Source organism: Podarcis gaigeae (genome assembly GCF_964106915.1).
Source record: "Podarcis gaigeae genome assembly, chromosome: 4".
Classification (NCBI taxonomy): Eukaryota; Metazoa; Chordata; class Lepidosauria; order Squamata; family Lacertidae; genus Podarcis; species Podarcis gaigeae.
The window spans coordinates 87,839,254-87,865,744 of record NC_139677.1 but is presented as its reverse complement, the minus strand read 5'-3'; the positions used below and the strand labels follow the sequence as shown (position 1 = coordinate 87,865,744).

At 43.4% G+C, this 26,491-nt stretch overlaps 1 protein-coding gene across 1 annotated transcript in view; it reads right to left on the bottom strand.

The window, feature by feature from the left end:
• Positions 1-11,344: 11,344 nt before the first annotated feature.
• LOC310842773 (uncharacterized protein) overlaps positions 11,345-26,491 on the bottom strand; it is a 69,326-nt gene continuing 54,179 nt past the window's right edge. Inside the window, exons 22-31 of the mRNA XM_083734910.1 lie at positions 25,040-25,268; positions 22,725-22,963; positions 20,317-20,465; positions 20,108-20,236; positions 19,116-19,277; positions 16,364-16,484; positions 14,484-14,614; positions 12,857-13,016; positions 12,435-12,538; positions 11,345-11,784 (exon numbers count right to left, since the gene is read on the bottom strand). Of these exons, the coding sequence (XP_083591036.1) occupies positions 11,684-11,784; positions 12,435-12,538; positions 12,857-13,016; positions 14,484-14,614; positions 16,364-16,484; positions 19,116-19,277; positions 20,108-20,236; positions 20,317-20,465; positions 22,725-22,963; positions 25,040-25,268 (1,525 nt within the window). The 3' untranslated portion in view covers positions 11,345-11,683. The remainder of the gene's footprint in view (positions 11,785-12,434; positions 12,539-12,856; positions 13,017-14,483; positions 14,615-16,363; positions 16,485-19,115; positions 19,278-20,107; positions 20,237-20,316; positions 20,466-22,724; positions 22,964-25,039; positions 25,269-26,491) is intronic.

Sequence of the window (26,491 nt, the reverse complement as noted above, 5' to 3'; positions counted from 1 at the left end):
GGTGCGGCTTCCGATTGGTTGCAGGAGCTTCCTGCACACAATCAGAAGCTGCGGAAGCCACGCTGGACATTCGGCTTCCAAAGAATATTCGCAAACCGGAACACTCACTGCCAGGTTTGCAGCCTTTGGGAGCCAAAACATCCAAGTGCCAAGGCGTTCAGCTTCCAAGGCGCGACTGTATATTTTTGCTAATATATGCACTTTATAATAAACACTTTGCCCCAATATATGCATTTTTGTAACTATTACATGACTGCAGAATTGTATTTCAAAAATTCAGAGAAAAGCAGATTTTGAAAGATGTGAAACCAGTGTTCTGGTTTGCATATTGTTCTGGAAAGTGCATATTAGGTAGGTCCGATTTTAAATATGAACTAAACCAAATCCCTCCCCCATCCCTAATGGGTAAACAGATGACCTTTGTGTGTGGCATTCTGCAAGCATTTCACCCAAAATGGAGACATCGGTGTTGGACAGAGTGATCTGCCCATGACACATGGCTGAGAGACACTTCACGATCACAACACATAGTCAAGTTTGGTAAAATAAAAGATTGCTTTCACTGCATGACATTGCATCTACACATGTCTGCTGCGTTGGAATTTCAGCTATCAGTTACTCAACAATATTCCAAATAGCACTTGCCTTTGCGGAGAAGGGTGGTAAAGTGTGTTTGCTCTTTAAGAAATCTGAAGTCTGTTAAACTCCCGTTACTGTTAATTATCCTAAATGTAAGTTTACTGGGTTATATTCTGAAAGATGCCCATGAACAACCATTACAATTATAGCCGGGTTTGGGTGTGCTATGAAAGACATCACATACTGGATGCATTGGCAAGCTGTCGGTTCATTGCACTGTTACCAGTCTCCTAAATTATAGGGTACTTTGGCATGTAAATCAGCATTTTCTCTAAGTGAAGTTGACATCTCTCCAGTTGAGTTTCAGCACCCTGCTAGAAGAAACTATTTTGCAATAGCTCTTTGTGGGGTCTCGAAAGCCCTGCATGCCAAGGTTACAATCCCCACTATCTCAGCGTGGAGAGGAAGGTTGGGGTTTGTTGTTTAAGCACTTTTCTTCTGAGTACCTCAGAAACAAAGAAATCCTGTTGTAGGAATACAATAACACCAGGGCACCGTAGGGGGTTGTTTTAAGAATTACTGAGGTAGTGTTTGTCAAGCATGTTGTGAGTATTTAGGACACAATTCAGTGCCTTGCTGATTCCTTCCCTCTCCTGTTACTCTCTGGTCTTTTATATCTGTCCTGTTAGGTTTCCCCAGTCTCCTGTTGGCACCTCACACAGAGATACACAAATGGAAGAACTGCAGAAAAGGGATAGCCTGAATTGTGTCCTAAAAGTATTATGATGATTCGGGCAGACTTGTTTGATGATGATATTGCCACTGGGGAGGGAATCTGAATATTCTTCCAACCACAATTTCACTCGCCATGGGCTTGTAGCTCAGTGATAGAACATTTGCTCTGCACGCAGAAGGTCACAGGTTCAATACCTGGCGTCTCTAGGTATGGCTGGGAATGTTCCTGCACCAAACCCTAGAGAATCACTGTCAGCCAGTTTACACTATACTGAACTAAATAGGCCGAAGAGAGGTCAGTCATACAGGCCTCTCTCACCCCTGCTCCTGTGACAGACTCCAGAGGTAAACGTTACTTCAGAATGACATCAATTCCCCTTTTTTCATCAACTGTGCAGCAATAGGTGGAGCATTTCCAGAGGCTATTCGTGCTGAGCTGTAGTTAGCACACCTGCACGAATTCGTGAAGGATCGTGCATGCATTTTCTCCTCGGATTATTTGGATCCAAGTCAGAGACTTCAGCTCCCGATGTCAGCTTCGCCTTTGAGCCAGTGCCAACGACTGGGCTCAACCTCTTCAGCCCCGACTGGGCCAGGCGAGCTGGGAAAGCAGTTCCAGAGACCTTTCACTGCAGGGAAGCAGGTCTAAGTGCTGTGGACTCACAACTGAGAGCTGTGAGCACCAAACTCAGTTCCAAAAGTCAGCGGAGCACAGCAGAGTATGAACCACACGAATGACAGCTCTGAAGTATAACTTCTTTTATTCTCTACAGCTGCTGCATAAACTAACTAAAGACTAATCAGAGACGCTGGACTGCATGAGTGTTACAGCTGCTTGAGCAGTCACCTTATCTGTATATAGATACAGATAGCATTCAGACTCCCACAGGCTGGAGCGGAAGAAGGGATGAGCAAAATCCGCCCCCTCCTTTCTGAAACATTGTCAGCAGATTCTTGCAATGGGAGGGGTGAAACATCCTCACCCCCCACTCAAAATATATATTTTTCCTCTGTTGGGAATATTCCAACTGGTTCAGGATCTATGAGAAGAATCCACAGCATCAAGATGCATTTGTTGCTTATAGCCTGAAACTCTCTTGATGACACCCAAGGGCATATTTTGACATTCCAGATGCGGGTATCATTCTTTCATCCGCATCCTAGCACTTGATGTACCATCTCAGCTGTTTTCTGGTAGTGCATCTAAAAAAGCAAACAAATTGACAGGCTATCCTTCGCAGCGGTCCATTTTAGGCCTTGTAATTATACCTTGGGGCATGTTTGCGTTTCTGAACCACAGGTTTAGTCATGGTCACGTGCCCTTCCAGAAATGCAGGCATAGATCAAAATGATTCAGTGATGTGCTTTCCCCCCTTTATGCTACACACTTTTCATTAGATCAGGTACCTTTATATTAGAGAGAATAAACGACACAGGCACAAGGCCATTATTTATTTATTTACTTCGAATGCTTGAATCCTAGTCTTCATCCCCTGGACTTTCAGAGGCGCTCACATAAAATGGAGGAGCAAAAAACCACAAGAAAAACAACATATTGAAACTGCAGAGTAGGATAAAATGAAATCCGATGCACAGCCATCATAGGCACCAACCCTCACCCCCCCATGGGACAGGGCTGAGGCTCCCCCCCAAAAAACTTTGAGGGGACGGGCCTCACCAAGCCTCGCTGCAGCTGCCGTGGGCCTTTGCCAGGCCTTGCTAGTACCTTGGACCCTAGGATCTTGGACCTGGCTTGGAGCTGCAGAAACTTCACTGCTGCCACCTGCTGCCTGGAGTTCCTTATTGCCACGCATGCTGCGGCAGCCTCTCAAATTGCAATGCTCTTGAATTTTGCATCGACTCCTCGGTTGCATCACCAAACTGACTGTGCCCCCTAAGAACACAGATTTGCTTTGGCACAGCTGGGCCTTGGGGGACTCAAATATGTTTTGGTACTATTCCCTATTGAGCTAATCTCTTGTTGAGCCCCTGTTGCTTGTTAGCTGAATAAAGTCATTGCATGCACATAGCTTAAGGTACGTGTGTGCTCTGAGGGAAGGCTGCTCCTCTGACATTAATATTGGAGTCTGAAGTTTCTTGGGTGGGGCTTGAGCCAGAAATTAATATAATATGAATACCCTCTAGACTACTGATTCTCAACCTATGGGTCCCCAGATGTTGGATGACAATTCCCATCATCCCTGAGCTCTGGCCTTGCTAGCTAGGGGTGATAGGAGTTGTAGTACAACAACATCTGGGGACCCACAGGTTGAGAAAGGCTGTTCTAGACACTGACCCCAGACCTGGGGGCTGACCCAAGGATTACATAGTCCTCCATGAAACTATTTGCAGAGCAGGAACAAGAGATTTAAATAATGCCCATTCTCAGCACAGAGGGGGGAAAGATGGGGTGGATATGCCACCTGTCTGGCCACTTGCTCTTGAATGTACAAAAAGTTCTTTATTTTGCAAAATAAAGAAAAAACTTGCCTATGTTCCCTTAAAAGCACTTGACACGAAAACATTCACAGCAGAGAACCTCATTCCCATAACTTAATTACAGTGTTGGATTTTTGCTATCTCTTCTCTTTTCCCCCCTGTTGGCATGTTTACTTAAAGAGAATGCTGATCCTGTACCTTCATCTCTCTTGACATGGACTTTTTCCACATAAGAAAACATCTGTAATAGTTGTTTGATAACATGTGATTTCAAATTGTTATGTGGTTTTTATTGTACAGATATAACAGTTGTAAACCGATTTGATCCTTTTTTAATGAAATTGCAGTGGGCAAGTCTTTTTTAAAAAAACAAAATAAATAGAAGTAAATGATTGTTATTCACCTTGGGACCTCATGGTGAAGGATGGGCAAAAAATCTGAAGAAGACAAAGTCATAATACAATGTCCCTATTCAATGCAGGGGGTTGGACAGTTCTACAGTTCTATGATTTTTCGTTTGTTTGTTTCTATTCCTATGCAACAACATGTCCGATCAACCCTACTTCAATGTTTGCAATCAGAATGCATTAGCAAAATTATATATTTGCAAATACACCCAGACTGCATTCTTTTTTCTGATCACAGAGTGCAGGTTTTAAGAATCAAAGGTCGAGAAAGGGGAGATTCAGAAGTATCGAATTCCTGCCTTTGTACGGAACACATTTCAGTAGCTTAGACTGGCCAAATGATGAAAGAATTTTGGAACAGACAAGCCCACTAGGTGGCAGAGGAAGATCTTCATATAACACACCGAACCGGAGGAAATTCTTATTGGCACTGATGATGTCCACAGTGCTTTCTGAAAATCTACCTGTTTATTCTTTTGCATGCTAAAATGCTCAGCGATGACACCATCCGCTTCTAATATTTTTGCATGCTATATTTTTGTAGTCATTGTCTAGTCAGGCATTTATGTCCAAAAAAGAACATGGCTTTCCATCAAGACATTTGTTGCACAGCTTTCCTTTACTTTTTAAGAGTTTATTTTACATACTCATTAAAAAAACAAAAACATGGATCCAGTGATCAGCATCACTGAGAACAACACACCACATATAACGGATGCAGCAGTAGTTAAATATTTCCCCTAGTCATGTAGATGATAGATAGGGAATCTGGTGCTTTCCAGAAGCTGTTGAACAATTCCTGGCTACTGGGAATGCTAGCTAGGGCTGATGACAATTGGAGTCGAACAATGTCTGAAAGACTTCATCACTGGTATAGCTTATATAACTTTTTTTGCAACTTTTTCAGTTTTGTCATCCATTCAGCTAGGAAGGCTAAATGTAAAGGGAGGCAGAGCAACTGTAAAAGGTAAAGGACCATTAGGTCCAGTCGTGGCCGAGTTTGGGGTTGTGGCGCTCATCTCGCTTTATTGGCTGAGGGAGCCGGTGTACAGCTTCCAGGTCAGGTGGCCAGCATGACTAAGCATGGAAACGCCATTTACCTTCCTGCCGGAGCGGTACCTATTTATCTATTGCACCTTGATGTGCTTTCGAACTGCTAGGTTGGCAGGAGCAGGGACTGAGCAACGGGAGCTCACCCCATCACGGGGATTTCAACCACCGACCTTCTGATTGGCAAGTCCTAGGCTCTGTGGTTTAACCCACAGCGCCACCCCCCCCCGCGCGTCCCATCTGTACTCTCCATTAAAAATCTTTATGTTGTTGTTGATGATGATATTGCATCCTTCCCCCCCAAAGAGCCCAAATTTATGACACTGGCAGCTATGAAAAGCATGAGAACTGACTCCCCCCACCCTCAGTGTTGTGATATGGCCATTTGCACCTTCTGAAATTCCACCTGCTGCACCCCTTCACTGTTATGGAAGCACCTTTTCTCTCTTAGTTATGAAGTTCACTGGACAGGGCCATTCAGTGAGAATTTGGAGTGTGCATCAGCAGACCCTCCAAGTGTCCCAATTTTCCAGGGATGTCCCTGATTTGGAGAAGCCGTCCTGGTTTCTGATTTGATCCCAGAATGTCCCACGTTTCCTTAGGATGTCCCTATTTTCATTGGATAAATGTTGGAGGGTATGCAGTTATCCAACCCTCGAGCCGTCCGAAGGCATAGTGTATAGTGAAGGTTTTTTTAAATTTTTTTTAAACGTTTAATGTTTTAATATATGTTGGAAGCTGCTCAGAGTGGCTGTAGCAACCCAAATAAGATGTGTGGGGTATAAATAGTAAAATGATCATTATGGAATGGGATGCCCCTATTTTCATCGGATCGGAGAAATGTTGGAAGGTATGTATAAGCTCGGCATGTTATCTTGAACAGTGTGGTGAATCAGGGTTGGCTCTCATGTTCCTGAGTTGGATCGCACCATTAACAAGGTGTGTCAAGGTGGATCATGGAACCCCCAACCTCCAAAGTAGCTGGGTTGCCTCTGTTTCTGCAAGCAAGCAAACAAAGCAAACAAAACACACCTTTCCCCAACATTTGTTGTTTGTTGTTTAGTCGTGTCCAACTCTTCGTGACCCCATGGACCAGAGCACGCCAGGCACCCACAGGCATCTGGTGGCCTCCTATGAAAATAGGATGCTGGACTAGATGGGCTACTGGCCTGATCCAGCAGACTCTTATTATGTTCTTATGTACTGATTAGCTGTCTAGGAGAGGGAACAGGACGCCGGATGCAGTACCATCGCACCCGGCTGCTCTCCAAGCCTCCAACTGGTTGTGCCACAGCTGCTTCTATAGAGCTAAGCATGTGTGGCCTGGTCTGCTATGTACCGTAAGTCAGAGATGTGCCAAGGAAATAAAGTATTTCAAATCCAAACAATGCACATTACAATGAGCCACCAAGCCTTGAAAAAATTAAGAGCCCTGCTGGATCAGGCCCAGGGATGAGAAACCTTTAGCCCTCCATATGCTTGGAAACAAAGGTCCGTATAGTTAAAGCTATGGTTTTCCCAGTAGTGATGTATGGAAGTGAGAGCTGGACCATAAAGAAGGCTGATCGCCGAAGAATTGATGCTTTCGAATTATGGTGCTGGAGAAGACTCTTGAGAGTCCCATGGACTGCAAGAAGATCAAACGTATCCATTCTTAAGGAAATCAGCCCTGAGTGCTCACTGGAAGGACAGATCCTGAAGCTGAGGCTCCAATACTCTGGCCACTTCATGAGAAGAGAAGTCTCCCTGGAAAAAACCCTGATGTTGGGAAAGATGGAGGGCACAAGGAGAAGGGAACGACAGAGGACGAGATGGTTGGACGGTGTTCTCGAGGCTACCAGCATGAGTTTTACCAAACTGCGCTTGGCAGTGGAAGACAGTAGTGCCTGGCGTGCTCTGGTCCATGGGGTCACGAAGAGTTGGACACGACTAAACAACAAACAACAAATGTTTGGGAAAGGTGCGTTTTCTTTCCCTGATGTTGGGAAAGATGGAGGGCACAAGGAGAAGGGAACGACAGAGGACAAGATGGTTGGACAGTGTTCTCGAAGCTACAAACATGAGTCTGACCAAACTGTGGGAGGCAGTGGAAGACAGGAGTGCCTGGTATGCTCTGGTCCATGGGGTCAAGAAGAGTCGGACACGACTAAACGACTAAACAACAACAACAAAGATCAAACGTATCCATTCTTAAGGAAATCAGCCCTGAGTGCTCACTGGAAGGACAGATCCTGAAGCTGAGGCTCCAATACTCTGGCCACTTCATGAGAAGAGAAGACTCCCAGGAAAAGACCCTGATGTTGGGAAAGATTGAGGGCACAAGGAGAAGGGGACAACAGAGGACGAGATGGTTGGACAGTGTTCTTGAAGCTACCAGCATGAGTTTTACCAAACTGCGGGAGGCAGTGAAAGACAGGAGTGCCTGGCGTGCTCTGGTCCATGGGGTCACAAAGAGTTGGACATGACTAAATGACTAAACAACAACAAATTTGGTAACCATCACTGCCTCCTTGTGGAAGGCAGTTCCATAGTTTAACTGCACGCACTTGCAGTTTTGTTGGGCCCCAACAGACAGACTGAAGTTTGTCGTGCAAGTTCCTCATCCACCTGAGCGCAAAGTTGGCTTCAACATGCACATGAAACACGTCTTTCCTAGCCCGGAGCAGTCAAAGTGACGACGGACTCCTTCATCTTGTTGGTTGCTTCACTCTTTTGACATCAACCTACATGTTTGGTCACGAATAGAAGCAAGCCATTTGCAGAGTGAGAGGGTTGTTTAAATAGCAATTGCTTACAATGCTATTTAATCTCCCCCTCCAAGTTGCTCCTAAACACATTTTTTTTCCTTCAGAAAATAGCAATAGCCGTGACTCATAAGAAGCCATGACTGAGCTGTAATTGTTCTTTTTTAGAGGATTCATCTGGCTAATCAAACACGATGTTTCATCTGGGAGTAGGCAGAATTACACCTTAAATTTATGGAAGATTACAATGACAGGGCATGGCTGCCGAGGACATGACGCCAGGGGTTGTGGGAGGCTAACAACTGAAGAGGGCTAAAGATTAGCCCAGCTCTCTAAGCTCTGTCTTAATAATAATAATAATAATAATAATAATAATAATAATAATAATTTTTTATTTATTTATTTATATCCCGCCCTCCCCAGCCGAAGCCGGGCTCAGGGCGGCTAACAACAATAAAATAGTGCAACATTCTAAAAACATTTTATTATAAAAATTAATTAAAATCAAATTGATGGCAACCATTAAGCTAAAGTTCTGTGAAGATTGCCAAAGGAGGGAGTCAGGCTGCGCCCTGACCAAAGGCCTGGTGGAACAGTTCTGTCTTGCAGGCCCTGCGGAAAGATGTCAAGTCCCACAGGACCCTAGTCTCTTGTGGCAGAGCATTCCACCAGATTGGAGCTGTAGCCGAAAAAGCCATGGCTCTAGTTGAGGCCAGCCTAACCTCTCTGTGGCCTGGGACCTTCAGGATGTTTTTATTTGAAGACCGTAAGTTCCTCTGTGGGACATACCAGGAGAGGCAGATGCTGTTAAGATAATTCAGTGAAGGTGACAAGAAACACAGCACCTTCCACTGTCTCAAACCCAGTAAGTGGGTAGCTTGCCTATTATCATAGAATTGTGGACTTGGAAGGGATCTCAGGCATCCTCTAGTCCAACCCCCTGCAATGCAGGAATCTCGGCTAAAGCATCCATGACAATTAGCCTTCCAACCTTTGCTTAAAAACCTCCAAGGAAGGTGAGTCCACAACCTCCTGAGGGAGACCATTCTACTGTAGAGCAGCTCTTACCATCAGAAAGTTCTCCCTGAAGTTATGATATATAATGAATTGAAGAAAATGTCTAAATTAATTTTTTTAAAAAAACCAGAAGCATTTTTGTTAGGGATTGTAGGAAAAGACCTGCCAAGGAAAATAAAGAATTTATTCATGTATGTGACAACAGCAGCAAGAGTCTTAATAGCACAAGGATGGAAGAATGAGGAAACCCCGACAAAGGAACAGTGGCAAGAGAAATTGATGGATTATGCAGAATTGGTGAAACTGACATACAAACTGCGAGACAAGGACAACTGTGACTTTAAAGAAGAATGGGAACTTTTTATAAACTACTTAAAAAAACAACAAAATGAATTGAACTCCTTGGCAGGTTTTGAATAAACATACACAAATTTATTGATTGTTAACATAATAGACAGATAATTTAAGGATCTTTACAATTTTACAATATGTAGAAAATAACATGTGCTGAAAAATCAGAGAGAGGAGCTGAGGGAAGTTTTGGGGAGGGTTTTTCATAGGGAGGGGGAAAATGGGGGGGGATGAAGATGATATGTTTTGGTAATTTGTTGAAATTCTCAATAAAAATTATTTTTTTTTAAAAAAAGAAAGTTCTTCCTGAAGTTGAGTCAGAATCCCCTTGTAACTTGAAGCCATTGGTTTGAGCTCTAACCTCTCTGAAGCAGAAGAAAACAAGCCTGCTCTGTCTTGTATTGAGATATTTGAAGATGGCTATGGTATCTTCTCCCAGTCTCCTTTTCCCCAAGCTAATCCTACCCAGCTCCTCCAACCATTCCTCGTCACTTGTAGCTTCCTTATAACTACCAGTCCCAACCCAACTACAATTGGTTACGACAAAGTGCCTTTGAAACTTATTTTATGATTTATTATTACCCAGCACATTTCCAGAAGTACACCGGCAAAAGGACAGAGGTCCTTCCCTCCAGGAGCTTACAGACAATGATGCAAACAATAGATGGAGGGATAAATGAACAAATGCAGCCACAGCTACTTAACTGGGGATGATGACACTATGGGGATGAATGAGATCCAGCAGCTCAGCCACACTCCCTTACCCCAGATGAATTGTTACCTGCCAGCTGTCAGCAACAGAAGCTGCTTCCATCATGGGCTGAGCAGGATCCAGCTGTTTAGCCTTATTCCCTTGCCTCAGAAGACCCCAGAGGGATGTGTTGATTGGCAACCATTAATTGCCAGCAAGGCAGTTCCATCGCAGGCTGAGCGAGATCCAGCTGACTCAAAAGACTTTGGTAGGCGCCTGAAGAATCCCAGTTCCATATGGACACCATGCAGCTTCTGCTCTTGTGCCGGATTTGAGTGCAGTTTTAGCCTGGGAGTCTGTTTTGAGAACCTCTCGGGGCCATTCTAACATAGGAATAATGCAGGAAAGCTAAGTTTTGTTCCATTGGTTCCAGGGGGAATAAGGCTCTAATCCCAAACCCCACTGAACTCAACAGGGTTTGGTTCTGGGTAGATGTGGGCAGGACTGAGGAAGGGTAGGGCCATAGCTCAGTGGCAGAGTCCCTGCTTTGGATGCACAAGGTCACAGGTTCAATCCCAGCCATCTCCAAGTAGATAGAGGGACCAATGGACTAAGCAGGGATAAGGCAGCATCCCTATGTTCCTATGAGTTGCTGCAAGTTTAGGTGGATTGGGACCTTGTTCCAAACTGTTGCACAACACACAGCTGTTAACCACACAATGTTTGGTTTACCATGGGGTTTAGATAATTTTCACTACAGCAACCCATTTTCAGGTGTTGAAAGTTTCCTAACGTATGCAAACACCTCACTGCTTTGCAATATCTGCCACTTAGAATGGCTTCTGCTTGTGGCAGCCACTGATCCACAGTCAATAAGTGTGAATGGGTGTACTTGCCTTAGTGAAACGTGATGATAAAGGCACTCTTGTTCATCTGATCCAGCCATGAGCCCCTGAAAATTGTTCCTTGAAGCATATGAAAGCGATTAGAGGATCATTCTACACCATGCATATTTCAGATACATACGCAGTGTTTGTTCTGAACTGTCTTTTCATTTTTCCCTTGTGTGTCTTCTCTGCTTTCCGATTACAAACTGAATCACTTATGACCGAAAGCTGCCCCAACCTCTAATTTCCTATAACCTTTCCTTTCTTCCCTTTGAACAGTTGCATTTCTCATTATGCAATGCAAGGATTCTGTGCTTTATCTGAAAAGTTGTGTAATATGTCAGAGCAGTTTCGTAAATTGCTTTATATTTTTTTAAATAAAAAACCCCCCTCAGAATTTAGTACTTTAGATTTCCTCTTATTCAAAAAACATTAAATGTAGACTGTAACAGTGAACCGGTTTTATTGAAAGCCCATTCAAAATGTAAACACATTAAAGTTGCAAGCCTAAACACACTTGAAATCAATGGGGTTTACTCCTGTGCAGATATGTAAAGGATTGCACAGCACATCTCAGGAAGATACATTAGCGCAGTTATGAAAAGGCAGTTAAAGTCTTGCCACTGTTTTATATGTATAGCGATTAAATACAAACTGTTGAAAAAGGCATTTTGTTTTGAAGACAGAATTCAAGATTGCATAGTTCTGGATGTACTCGACTCTTGATGTCCTGGCAGAAATGTTAATGTTTTCTTCCCTTATAGGAAATGGATTTTTAAAATGCTAACAGCTAAACCAGCTGTTGCTGTTCATGACACAAATCACTCTTTTTGCATTCAGATCGAACTGCCACTGCTTCGACCCGCGGAACAAATAGAAGGATCCTAGAACCAAAAGGAGATTGTATTATTATAGCAGATTTATATTATGGAGGGTTGGTGTCAAGACAGCAGAGGCAATGTTCCAAAACATTTTTGGGTACCATGACTGAAGAAAGGTGGGGTTTAAAATGCAAGAAAATAGAATTTTGAACTCCTTGCAAATTGCTCATGTGGCTGTAACTGTGGACTCAGCTACATTAGTAAAGAAAAAGTGCTTTATATGTGTTATAACACTGGGACACCAGATGGCACTGTGGAGTCCTGGCTTTCACCAACGTGATTTCCCATAATAAAGTTTACAATGCATTTTCCTGAAATGCTTTCTTGATGTGTCTAGATCCAGCCTTTGTTTGTCTTCACAATTTCCCAGTACTGGAGAAGGTTGAAGGATTTAGAAAATCAAGTTTCATCTCCACTGTGTGGTGATGTTTGCTATGCAATTATCCCATGAAGGTGTCTGAAAACATTCAAGGCTGATGGGCTTTGCTGCCACCAAATTGTCAGAATCAGCAAACCTGGTATCATTAGTTTTTTACTGATGACATGAATGTCACTACAGAGAAGCAGCCAGGTCTCTCTCTCCCTATGAAATCAACCAGCTCCATGATTCTATGCACGAACCCGTGTTAAGTTATGCAGAAAAGTTCCCTTACCATTGTGCTGAAAGGCAGCATCAACCTTCTGGCCAATTGCAGGAAAATCTTCTCTTATTTTTCTCGGGTAGCCCTTGTCCATGGATCGATTGTTTTCATCATATCTGAAGAAGACAATTTGATAAAATGAGTTCATTCACATCAGGCAGGGAACCTGACCAAGGTGAGTTCAGCACATCATCCTAAAAAAATTGAATGAAAGGCATATAGTATGTAAAGATATAGCGTTTTTATCATTTCTGTTTTGGCCGCTATTTCCCCCCCCCCACTCCCCTTTCCTAAAATCCTTCTTAGCACAAGCACAGAAAACATGGTGAGATCACTGGTATCCTCTATTAGGACTTTGGAGAACATTCCCTGTGATAGCCCAATGCAACATCTGTCCATGCACTGTTGTAAAATACATTCCCCAGAGATCTTACCTCCAATACTTGTTACCAACGAAGAAATAGGTTTTCCCAGTATTTCTATCCAAAGCAGCCGCATCAATTTTCTTAATGCCTTGTGGGAAGCCCAAATGGTCAATGGTTTGGGGGTAGCCAGGCTGCATCTGTAATCCGCTAAAGACCCAGAAGTGATTATCTGTTCGAAAAGGTGGAAAATGTCGTGTGAAAGAGTTTCTGGTTTCATTTAACAAAGCTCATATAGATGTCAATGTCCTCATTGCAAAACAGTGTAAATCAGTTCCAGAAGGTTTACATCTTCTAGAGAGCAAGGCTTATTCTATCTCTTTTTCCTGGGGATGTCGTACACACCAGTTGGTCTGCTGAGGAAAAAGCAAAGTTCTCCTGAACATGGCCTGGAGAACATACATGGGAGATGGGAAAGCCCATCTCACAATGAAAATTGAGATTTACAAGGGCCAGAATTCTTCTCCAGCTTGGATAAAAATCCAGCCTGTAGAGAGATTCCCAGCTCCCCCTTCCCAGCTCGCCAGCTAGGTACTTCCTCTCCCAACCTCAGATATTTTGTGCTGGGTCTGGGTCTTTATATATTGAGTGTTGGGCACACACTAGGGAGACCTCAGCCACTTGCCATCTTAATTTTCCAATGATGCATTAAAATGAGCATATGCAAAGCTCACAGTCCTTTTCTCACCTACCTAGCAAAATCCCTGCTTGTCCCAAAAAGAGCAGGAGACCTCAGGAGAACTCCCCCCCCCCCGAGTCCTACCAATCACATTTCTAATAAGATGGACAGAGGGGGCATAGGAGAATAAAACCTCCATCTCTTGCTTTCCTCCTTAGGTGGTCCTGCTACTGTGAAAATAACTCTGGCCTAACTCTCTAGGTTTCAGGCAGAAAATGTTAGTTTCTGTTTGCCACTGAGCAGCTGCTTAAAGTCACAAGGCTCTGTTTAAATTCCAGAGACAGTCCAGGCTATTGGAAATCTCACGGGAGAAGGGAGACGGATGTGACGTACTGGTTTCTCTGTTCCTTTGTTCCTTTGTTCAGTTGCTCTCTGCTCTCACAGGGAGAGGATGTATTTTTCTTTGCTCTCTGTGTAGCTTAGTAATAAAGCATAGCATGTAGCCATAAACCTCATCACTTCTGCTGCTTTGGAAACTCTGCTGAATTGGGGAATGTGCCTGAGGCCTTATCAAAGGCTCAGGTCATTAATTCTTCGTTGGAGGGTGATTCTGAAGGACTCAACCAGAAGATGAGCTTTATCAGCTTGGCCGAGTGGTGATTCCGACAGAAAATCCTTTCCCAACTCAACCTGGAGATGATGGGAGGTTGAAGCTGGAATCTTCTGCACACTAAACAGATGCTTTGCTGCTTAGCTACAGTCCTTACCGGTGTAGAATAGTTCTCCCAATCAATGGCTGTATACCACTCCCAAGTTCAAGGGCAGCATGTGTCCAGTTGGACATCACAAGTAAGGAAAGGGATATTGCCCACATGCCCTGCACCCTGTTGGTGTAGAACTCCCGCAGGCATCTGATTGGCCATTGTGGGAAACAGTGGACAACACCTTGGAGGCTTCTGAATGTCAGTTGCTGAAACTACTTTCAACAAGACAAATAAGGATAATTTCAGGGTGGCTTACCTTTAAAAAAGAGGAGCTGATCTTTCATATTTTCATAAGCAGCTTGGATGTTAGATGGTAAAGAAGGCCAAAAGGTAGAAATTGATTCAAAATCAACTTCTGAATGACTGGGATACACTCTCCAGAGGTGCCTGAAATGAACAGGATTGTTTTGTGTTTGTCTTGTAAATAATAAATTAAAAAATAGTCCAGTAGCACCTTAGAGACCAGCCAAGTTTGTTCTAGGTATAAGCTTTCGTGTGCATGCTTATACCAAGAACAAACTTAGTTGGTCTCTAAGGTGGTACTGGACTATTTTTTTATTTTTTATTTTGACTTTGTCAGACCAACATGGCTACCTACCCAACTGTAAATAATAATAATAATAATAATAATAATAATAATAATAATAATAATAATAATAATAATAATAATAATATTTTCCTTGTGAGGAGGACAACACAGATGTTTGGTGCTTCTGCAGCCCATCTGGCTGGTTCCTAGATTGGCCTTTTAAGGATCCTTCTTAGCAATGGAGTGTTGCATCATTGCACCTTTTCCTAAAGTCCATTCTAGAATGTGTGCCAGCACTTTGAATCTGGTCCTTTGAGGTTGGGCGGGGGACATGGAATTATCAACTATTTCAGCAAGTCCAGCTACCACATGAAGTCTCTGAGGCACCAAAAATGCATTCTGTGAATGCTAAGTAGCTGTCAAGATTAGCTGTCAACTTCCTATTCCAAGTCCACGCTCTAGTGTGACCAAGATAGGATTGGGCTCATCAAGGGCAAGGAGGAGGTCTAGTCCCCACTCAGTTCTTATGAATGAATGGATACAACTTATTCCTAAAAGGAAAAAGTAAAGCACTCGGGGACATAGTTGCTGTGAGACTACCACCTCATCCCTCACAGACAAGGTTCCTGCTGGGTTGCATCTTCCGGGTGTGTGTGAGTCATTTATAAGTGCTTTTTCTTCATACGCACATACTCCATTCAACATAATTGCATGCATTTCTATAATGATGATTTTAATTAATTAGAACAATCTCTACAGCTTGGAAATGTAAAGAAAATGAAGGTACTTTTTATCATATGTGGTGGATGTGTCCCAAGGTGAAAGACTTCTGGGAAAAGATTTATAATGAGTTGAAAAAAATGTTGAAAAATACATTTATTAAGAAACCAGAGGCCTTTCTACTTGGAATAATAGGATTGGAACTACCCAAAAAAGATGTTAGATTGTTTTGTATGCCACTACAGCGGCAAGACTTTTATTAGCCAAAAACTGGAAATCGCAAGAAATACCAACAATAGAGGAATGGCAGATGAAGATGATGGATTTTTTTGGAGCTGGCCGACCTGACTGGAGGAATCTGTGACCAGAAAGAAGAGGAGATACAAGAGGACTGGAAGAAATTTAAAGAATATTTAGCTAAATATTGTGATATAAGATAATTAGAAAATTCTTGGAAGTAATAAATAGGCTTAGGGGTAGAATAAGAATAAGTGGTAGTAAATTTTAAGGATTAGAATATTAATAAAGGAGAAGAGGTTAGTAAATGAAAGTAGTTAAAATATTAGAAATATGAATTTGGAGAACTGCTATTTTGGAGATATAAGGAAATTCAGTTAGAGGGGATTTGAGGAAGTCAGCTGACAATGGAATGAGAATTGGGTATTGGAGGAAATTATCTCTTTTTGTGTTTGTTGTAGTGTGTTTTTCTTTGTTGTGTGTTTCGTTGTGTTATTTTTTCTTTCTATGATAAATGTGAAAATTAATTTAAAAAATTGGAAAAAAAGAATCTCTACAGCTGTCCATCCACACACTTGTCTGCATATTCAGGCCGCGGGGCAAATGCAAACTTCAGTTTTCAAACAGATACTAAGGGTGCTTGTACTTACTTGCCCCGTAGGAAAATGATTTCTCTTCTCATCGTAGTGATGGCATCAAACGTCATTTTTGGATCACAGGCCTTAGGGATTGATGGCTTCACTGGCTTTTGGGGTGGATTTCGCGATGGTCCTACAAATAAGGAGCATTTCAACTTCTTGCCAACAATATTTACCTCTCCTCCCCTAAGTTCAAGGTGATAGACGTGGTCCTTCTTCATTTTATCTGCACAACAATCTTGTGAAGTAGGTTATGCTGAGAGATTGTACCTGGCCTGAGGCTCTCCAGGGAGCTTCGTCATGGAGATTTGAACTTGGGCTTATCCTGTCACCTCTCAAGCAGGCAAATAAGTGCAGGAGGCTGGACAGTTGCAGCATCGTGACTAACAGAATTTGAGGTTTTGCACAAGGTGTTTCTATGGGATGCGGATGGCGCTATGGGTTAAACCACAGAGCCTAGGACTTGCTGATCAGAAGGTCAGTGGTTCGAATCCCCGCAACGGGGTGAGCTCCCGTTGCTCGGTCCTTGCTCCTGCCAACCTAGTAGTTCGAAAGCACGTCAAAGTGCAAGTAGATAAATAGGTACCACGCTGGCGGGAAGGTAAATGGCACTTCCGTCCGCTGCTCTGGTTCGCCAGAAGCGGCTTAGTCATGCTGGCCACATGACCTGTATGCCGGCTCCCTTGGCCAATAAAGCAAGATAAGCACCATAACCCCAGTCGCCCACGACTGGACCTAATGGTCAGGGGTCCCTTTACCTTTACCTTTATAAGGTGTTTCTAGCTCACATGCTGGACCACCAGCAGCTCCTCCTCTCAGATGCATTGTGGCTATGCGCATACTTTATATTTATATATATATAATTTTTTATTAGTTTTTTTAACATATCATTTTCAACCATAATTAAACATACTTTTACATCTTATTCAAATTTTTGACTTCCATCAATCCTGTCTGAAAATTTTCCAATCTAATCTCTCAGTATGTGTTTCTCATCTTCCCTATTACATTTCAAACTCATAACCAATATCTCTATCTTTTTCTACTTTGTAACACTTTGTATATATTTCTCCTTACAAAACTTCTTGTGGTCCTACTAGCGTAATTTGTTGATTACAGTTGCTCTTCAAATAATTCATAGGCTACGCACATACTTTAGAGCACATTTTCTAGCTCAAAGAATTCTGGGCGCCGTAGTTTATACCTCAGAGAGTTGTGATTCCCAGTAACCCTTAACAAACTGCCGCACCCAGAATTCTCTGAGGGAAAGAATGTGCTTCATAGAACCATAGAGATGGAAGGGGACCCCAAGGGCCCAACCCCCTGCGATGCAGAAATCTCAGCTAAAGCATCCATGACGGATGACCATCCAACCTCTGCTTAAAAACCTCCACGAAAGGAGAGTCTACAACCTTCCGACGGAGACTGTTCAAACTGTGCTTTAAAGTTACAGTGTGCATGTGGCCATGTGACTCAGCCTCACATGTTGGAATTTCACCATTTGCAGAGGCAGATTTAGGGCATTTTGGCCAGTTCTGCCACACTGGGCTCAGAGCCTAGGGGGTGCCACAGGACACCACAACCATGGTGTAATGGTTATATGGGGTTGCTCATGCGTAAGTTGCCGCCACTCCTGGCTAGGTAGCCTGGTTAAACCTTTCCTGGCTGGACAGCCCTTCACTTCGTGGCTGTTCAGTCGCTAGCAGAATCCGTCAGTGGGCGTTTCTTGATCTTCTTCCAGCAAAGAAGTTCTTTGACGCCAAGTCTCCTCCTACTCTCCCTGCGCGGAAGTCTTCTGCGCAGGGTGGGTGTGGGTAGCGGAGGACCTGTGCTCTCCCAGCTGGTCTCCGGTGAAGAGTCCAGGAGCCCCCTCTCCGATTCCCCCATCCGCCCCCCTTTATCCTTGGTGTTACACTGATTTCCTTCCCCAGCCAATGAGTTCCCTCTCTCCCTGCTTGGCCCTTCTCCGGCATCGCTGGGGAGCTTTGCCTCCATTTCTGGCTCCGATGTCAGTTCCCTGACACATGGCATAGTGAATTGAGAAGAATGGGAGGGTGGGGGCACTGGATTCTGGCCTTGCACAGGGTGCCGCTAAAATTTGAAAGATTGGAGTCTGCCCCTGACCATTTGGCTCAAACAGGCTACTTGCTACTGCAGTGACTGCAGAAGCCATCCACCTTAACCCACAAGTTTTCTTCCAATAGTGGAAGCAGGCTGTGCAGAGCCCAGGGTGGGAGTCTTGTTCTTGACATGACAGCGTAAATCCAGCAGGCCCCTGGGAGGGTGCCCCGGATTGTTTAGCCCTCCAAGAGCTAAAGCAGGGACCCAGCGTGGTGTAGTGGTTAAGAGCAGTAGACCCGTAATCTGGTGAACTGGGTTCTCTTCCCCGCTCCTCCACATGCAGCTGCTGGGTGACCTTGGGCCAGTCACACTTCTCTGAAGTCTTTCAGCCCCACTCACCTCACAGAGTGTTTGTTGTGGGGGAGGAAGGGAAAGGAGAATGTTAGCCGCTTTGAGACTCCTTCGGGTAGTGATAAAGCGGGATATCAAATCCAAATTATTCTTCTTCTTCCAAGACCTGGGCAAGTGTACCCATATGCCCTACCCTCTGTTTGTGTGTACACCAACACACAAGCACATACATACAAATACACACAAACACACACGACTGTCCTTTTCAACTCACTGGAGAAAAAACATTTGTACACACAACTTAGGATTCTTGGTTATTACCACGTGTTTTGGACTTCTTCTCTTGTCTTACCATAGATGGCCTGAATGCCATCAATATCATCTTGGGTGAGTGGGAAATCGATTGGCTCCATGAGTTTGTAATTGGGGAACATCAGTGCTCTTGGGTCGCCAGAATGTGCAAGGCCGAGGGCGTGGCCAATCTCATGAGTAGCAACAAGCATCAGGTTGAATTCTAAATGACGAAACAAGTGCGCAAAGACAAGTTACATGTGCAGCCTGACGTGTGTTCTGCCTCCCGCTAAATTCCATGGGTCTTACTCTCAAGTAAGTGTGTCCACAATTGCTTGGATGAAGATGGAAAATATAGCAAATATTTAAAATGTATTTATAATGCATACCATAACTTGCTATGGATTTGCATTTCAGTATAATCTTTAACAGGGACACAGGTGGAACTGTGGGTTAAACCACAGAGCCTAGGACATGCCTATCAGAAGGCCGGCGGTTCGAATCCCCGCAATGGGGTGAGCTCCCATTGCTCGGTCCCTGCTCTTGCCAACCTAGCAGTTCGAAAGCATCTAAACTGCAAGTAGATAAATAGGTACTGCTCCGGTGGGAAGGGAAACGGCTTTTCCGTGTGCTGCTCTGGTTTGCCACAAGCGGCTTAGTCATGCTGGCCACATGACCCGGAAGCTGTACACCGGCTCCCTCAGCCAATAAAGCGAGATGAGCGCCACAACCCCAGAGTCGGTCATGACTGGACCTAATGGTCAGGGGTCCCTTTACCTTTACCTTTTATAACCTTTAACCTGAACTAAGGAGGGAATGAAAATTCTAAAGGTTCCTATTTGAAGGCTGTGCTTGGCTGCCCAACAAAATCTCCATTTTTCTCATTTAAGTTTCACTTTATGTTTTCTCTCAAGGATTGAAGAAAGAGCCCTGTGGTACAGACAGAGAGGCATGGAAGGCTACACGGGGCCTCCAGACCTGAAGTTCCCCACCTTACCCCAATCAACCCCACGTGGAGCCATCATTTCTGCACGGGACCCTTGTTCAACTTACGGACTAAGCTGGCGGTCCAATTTTCGTCGTCATCCAAGTGGACGTTTCCACGGAAGGGGTCGCTGGGGGGGAATGCATGACCAAGGACTCCCAGAGGACCGTCAAAGTGCCGAGGACAGTTGCCATGTGCTGATCGAAAGCATAGGGAGGAGTCATTATTCATGTACTGCTATAGCAATGGAAAGAGTTCAATGAATCTCATATACTACCTCCAGTTACAAACACAATATAGAAGTCTGCTGTCTCTTCGTAAACCCTCCTGAAAGTCAGAGGAGTCACTGCACTCCAAATTTCAAACGCCTTTTGGATGGATGTGTCCACATCAGCTTGTTTCATATCAGGAGTGTAATTCACAATCCTAAAGGAGTAAAATGCAAGAAATGGTTTCACCCTCATCTTTATCGTTGCTGTCACAATCCACGACGAGCTTTTAAGAACTGAAGATTTTAATTAAGTTCAGAGTTAGGCTGGAGAAGTTGCCAAGCAGCTTTTGATTTCTGCCAGATTTCACTTTTTCACTTTTGATCAGTTCCAGAATATGGGCCCAATTCACATAACTTGTTGTTGTTGTTGTTGTTGTTGTTGCTGTTGTTGTTGATGAATCAAATGTGATGAATTTAAGCTGATCTCCGTGATCCCCCCCAACATTTTGTTGCAATTAACTGGTTTTGTACATGTTCCAGCTTTCTGTTGACTATGTCCTGATGCAGCCAGCAGGATTAACCATCTGTTCCTATGCATTTTTAATCAGATGAAAGTCCACATATGCAAGTAAATGTGTTTAATTATTGCAGTATTACTAATCAATCTTATGCATTATTTTTTTAAAAGGTAAAGGACCCCTGACAGTTAGGTCCAGTCACGAATGACTCTGGGGTTGCGGCACTCATTTTGCTTTACTGGCTGAGGGAGCTGATGTTTGTCCACAGACAGTTTTTCTGGGTCATGTGGCCAGCATGACTAAGCCGCTACTGGCAAAACCAGAGCAGCTCACGGAAACACTGTTTACCTTCCCGCCAGAGTGGTACCTATTTATCTACTTGCACTTGGACGTGCTTTCGAACTGCTAGGTTGGCAGGAGCTGGGACCGAACAATGGGAGCTCACCCCGTCGCGGGGATTCGAACCACCGACCTTTTGATTGGCAAGCCCTAGGCTACCCAAGCAGTTGTGTGCTTAGGATTTTAGCTTTGTAACAGGACTGGCCCACCAGGAGGCAAAGTCAAGCAACCCCAGGGCAGCAGATCTCAATATAGAAGAAGAAGAGAAGAGTTTGGATTTGATATCCCACTTTATCACTACCCAAAGGAGTCTCAAAGCTGCTAACATTCTCCTTTCCCTTCCTCCCTCACAATAAACACTCTGTGAGGTGAGTGGGGCTGAGAGACTTCAAAGAAGTGTGACTGGCCCAAGGTCATCCAGCAGCTGCATGTGGAAGAGAAGAGACACGAACCCAGTTCCCCAGATTACGAGTCTATCGCTCTTAACCACTACACCACACTGGCTCTTTATTCCATCCTTGTTGCCAATGTGGATCTCCACTCATCCCTTCTTCCCTGGTGGGGGAGGAAGGGGAGCCCTTTTGTACTTTGTCTCAGATGCCAAAATGTCTTGGGCCATCCCTGCTTTGTAAACACTTACTGGAGAGTAAAACTCATCAAATTCAGCAGAAGTTACTTCTAACTAATAGGAACAGGTAGATAATTAGTCTATGTAGGTGTATTCACAAGGCCAGGTTAGCCTGTCAAAATCCACTGAAACCGAGCCCTCCTCCTGCATTGATTCCACTATGGAAGCAATGGTCATGGAAAGCAAGACTAAGACAAGTTGTCTAAAAATCATTCAGAAGCAGTTTAAGAAGGGCACTGAAGGGCATCTTAAATACACAGACTGGGTAAGGGCTGTGGCTCAGTGGTAAGAGCATTTGCCTTGCATACAAAATTCACAGGTTCAATCCCCAGCATCTCCATATAGGACTGTAGATATAACATTCTTATAACGTTTAATGCCGTTTCCCTTTGCCGGTGGCTCGCTGCTCTGCAGCACCCTCTGGTGTCCCATTTTAATAACACATTTTTAACGTTATAAACCACAAGTGTAGATGCGCCCCTGGAAACCAGGAAAGTCACTGCCAGCCAGTGTGGATGATCTTGAACTAGATGGGTTGATGGTCTGACTCAGTATAAGTCAACTCCCCATGTTCCTTTGGCTATTGTTCTTTACTCTGGACTCAGCTACATTCATAAGATAAAGCCCTTTATATGTATTATAACACCATGACACCAGATGGCGCTGTGGAGTCCTGTCTTTCGCCAATGGGATTTCCCTGTATGAAGTTTACAATGCATTTAACTGAATCACGTTTTTTTTTATGTTTCTAGATCAGGCACCCCCAAACTCAGCCCTCCAGATGTTTTGGAACTACAACTCCCATCATCCCTGACCACTGATCCTGTTAGCTAGGGATGATGGGAGTTGTGGTCCCAAAACAGCTGGAGGGCCGAGTTTGGGGATGCGTGGTCTTGATCCACCCTAGGTGTGCGTGTTACCATTTGGAATAAGGAATCTCCCACACCTCCCATGATTCATCCCAACTGCCACCCAAAATTCTTTGTTACCTGTATGTAAGCTTGGTTTTCTCCCACCCAGGAAGGGCCAGGACGTACTGTCCAATATCAGGTACGCCACATCTGGATTGCTCCATCACTTTCATGGTGTCAGTGTCTATCATTCCAGTTACGTTCAGTCCAAAAAATTCTTGCATTTGTTGGATTTTCTCCACAAAGGAAGATTTATTGCTTTTCCAGCCTCGTTGTTGTGGTTCATTTTCCTGCTCATAAAACTGATTTAGATATTCCTGATAAAAAGAGATAATAGTAAATTTGCTACAGGATTGGGAAGGGGCCTTCTAAAAACAACCACCACCACCACCTGTTGTGATTTCTGCATTAGAATATGAAGAGTTTTGCATTTTCCAAGGAACAAATAACAATTTCTTAGGAATATTAAATAAATTTAAAAAATCCTCTCTAGCTATTATTTGATCACCTCTGCTGATTTTACATTATTATTATTATTATTATTATTATTATTATTATTATTATGAACCATGAGTGTCTATAATTTATTTAACTGGAAAAAATTTCTGTACTGCTAATGTTAAGAAAAAAATACAGCATAAAACCAACAATAACCGCATGGTTGTTTAGGATCCATTTATTATTTATAAACATATTTATATATTTTATTTCAATTATTTTTAAAAAAAATCAAAGTGGTTTACAGGAATGGTACATAAAACTCTACAATAAAAATCATGTAAAAAAGTTTGGTTTTTGGTCTATTATACCAGCCTTGCAAATGGGCACAAAAATGGGCTATAGCCTAAACGGTTGGGAGTCTGTCTTTCCATGATCACAAAGGGTGGGTGACAGAAGCCACCAGCAAGGTGGTTAATGGCTCACATCAGTCATTTACTCAATCAATCAATCAATCAATCAATCACCTGCCTGGACTAGGAATTCTTTGCAGGTGAGTGAGCAGGATTGCCAAAACGGGGGAATTTATTATACAGTAATTATTTCATTTTTAACCTTTTCTATCTCCAAAGTCTCAGGGTAGGCAATAATACCAGAAAGGGTCCCGTAAGAATAATCCCCCAGTTGCATTTTATTTAGGCATTCCTCTCCCCCCCCCCCCGCCAATCATTTAATCTAGGTGCAACATTGAGAAAATCTGAAAGACCTGAATCTAGCCCTCATCGTCCCCGAACAAAAAGCACAAAGAAAAAGAAGGGAAAGAATGAGGAAAGGAGAGAGGGTGAAAATAATGGCTCTACTTAGAAGTGGTTGTAGTATAGATGATCATCTAGCGCAAAAGAAGGATGGAGATTACAGTGGACTGAACATTGGCTGGATAGCTCAGTCAGTAGAGCATGAGACTCTTAATCTCAGGGTTGCAGGTTTGAACCCCACGTCGGGCAAAAAATTCCTTCATTGCAGGAGGTTGGATTAGTTGATCCTTGTGGTCCCTTCCAACTTAATGATTCTATGATCTACCGAGATCACGAGGCTCAGTTGACATTTGTTGGTTTTTTCCCCATTTTTAAAAATTAATTTTCCAAATTTATAACAGATAGAAAAAAGAAAATAAAACAAACCAACAAAACAACAAACATTTAACCTGATTATAATAATTCCACTTTTGTTAATATTGTTAGGTGACTTCCTCGAATCCCCCTGTCTGAGTTTCCATATAAATCATTGTAACAGTTTTCCCAAACCATTTTCCCATAAAATTTACTCGGTCAATTAACATCTTACTTTCTTTTCATTTTTAACTTTAACACAATATTTTACACATCACATTTTCAAACCCTAAGCCTATTTGGTGCTCGCAAGTAATTTTAATTATATTATCTTAAGATATTTAGCTAAAGAAGCTCAGGTGAATTTGAACCAGCCCACGCATCACCTTTCAGCATTTAGGCGCAAGTAAAGAAAGTCCTTCAATAATTTCTTCAAATCAACATCAACAGATTACAATGCTGAGCACTTTCAGGGACTCACAGTGCTTCCAGTACAATCTCTTACAACAACTCTGCAACAAATTAATCCAGTATAATTGCCATATTGCAGATGTAGGGAGTGAGATTGGGTGATAGTGGCTTGCTGCAGATCACCTTCATCACAAAGGTGAGGTTTGAAGCAGCGACCTCCTTATTCGCAGCTCCGTTTCTTAGACACCACGCTACCTCAGAAGAACTGCCGTTCCTGATCGGCCAGACAAGTCTTAGCCCCTTCCCCCAAAGACCTGCCAGAAGTATCCTTAGGCTCAAGCCTTGCCTCTGCAGGAAGGGCCCTGGAATTAGAATCGGAAAGGCATGCACTAGCAATGACCTTAGAGTTTCTCAGGGGCTGATCACATTTGTTACCTGTGCGAGCTGTCTTTTTTGTTCTTCACTTTGCTTCCCTGAAAAAATGGGCAATCCGTACGAAAACGTGACCGACAGTAGGACAAGCAGGAGACTCGTCATCTTAAAGCTGGGTGGTCTTGCTTTGTGAGACAGGTCGGTGGCATATTCTGCTCCTGCAGTAATTCGGACTTTCAGGCTTCTTTCTGCTTTAGGTTTCATAAAGCCAGCTGTGGACTGACTCACAGTTTATCATGCTCTGATTAGCAACAGAAAACATAAGGCTCACTAGAGGGTGTCACAATGCAAGTAAACTCAAAAAGCCTGATTTTGTAACCCTTTGTTGCAGCTAATAAATGATGTTCTGCAAACTCCCCCACCCACCAAAAACCCCCAACACACAAACACACACACACACACACACACACACAAAACAACCGACTTGCTGATAAGCTTCTTTAGCAGCCTGACACCATATTGACAAACATATCTGCAATGAAAGAACTGAGTCCAACTTTTGTGACACTTGCTAACAAGAAGGTATGCTTGGGATGAAGATGTAAAACAGGAAATGTTTTTGCAACTCTAGAGTGGCTGTTTTAACCCATAAGCAATCTAAGCACACTTTGTCCTCCTCCTGTTCCTACGTCATCATCGTGAAATGGCCTCCCCAAATGTCACAATTAAAACAAGTACAATTTAAATCCAAGTCATAAAATAAAACCACAAAACGACCAAGGAAGCAAGCCTCTTTGTCCTGAAGCTGAGACTAGACGCTGCCACAAAAGCAAATGTTTTTCCTCCACTTGAAGATCTACTTTGAGTACAGATCTCATGATTGATACAAAGGTCAGACAATCAGCATTACATACAAACTTGCTGTGAGAATGTTAAGTGGCTTCAAGATTGACAGATTGGCCAGACGATCAGTGCTCTGCACAAATGTCTTCTGAAGCAAACCAAGAAAAAACAGGTTTCTGGTGAAGCTGATATGGGGAAGAAGATAGTATGTGTGTCTAAAATAAGGTGAATTTCTGCTGCAGACTCACTTCTGAAACAATGTACTCTCTCTCTCACACATGAAAACGTGCACCTTGTATTCAAGGCCAGCCAATGGAAGGGCATACAAAATAGCATAGCACCCAAGAATGAGTCGTCATCCCAGCTTTTCCTCACCCATTGCTTGTTCCTGTGCCCTACCATGTATCCTGTTCACCAGAGGTGGTCAACCTGGGGCCCCAGTTCAGCTTAATTTCCTATAGGTGGCAAGGAAAGGGAAAACAGTGGGAAAGGACTGGTAGAAGAGAGAGAGAGAGAGAGAGAGAGAGAGAGAGAGAGAGAGAGAGAGAGAGAAGGTCCGCTGTCAGTACATGTCCTTTAAAGGATTATCCCCTGAGAATGTGCCTGTGCACCATAAGAAAAAGGTCCCCGAATGCTGTTCCACACCCAGGCTGTATGTGGTCTGAGACCAAA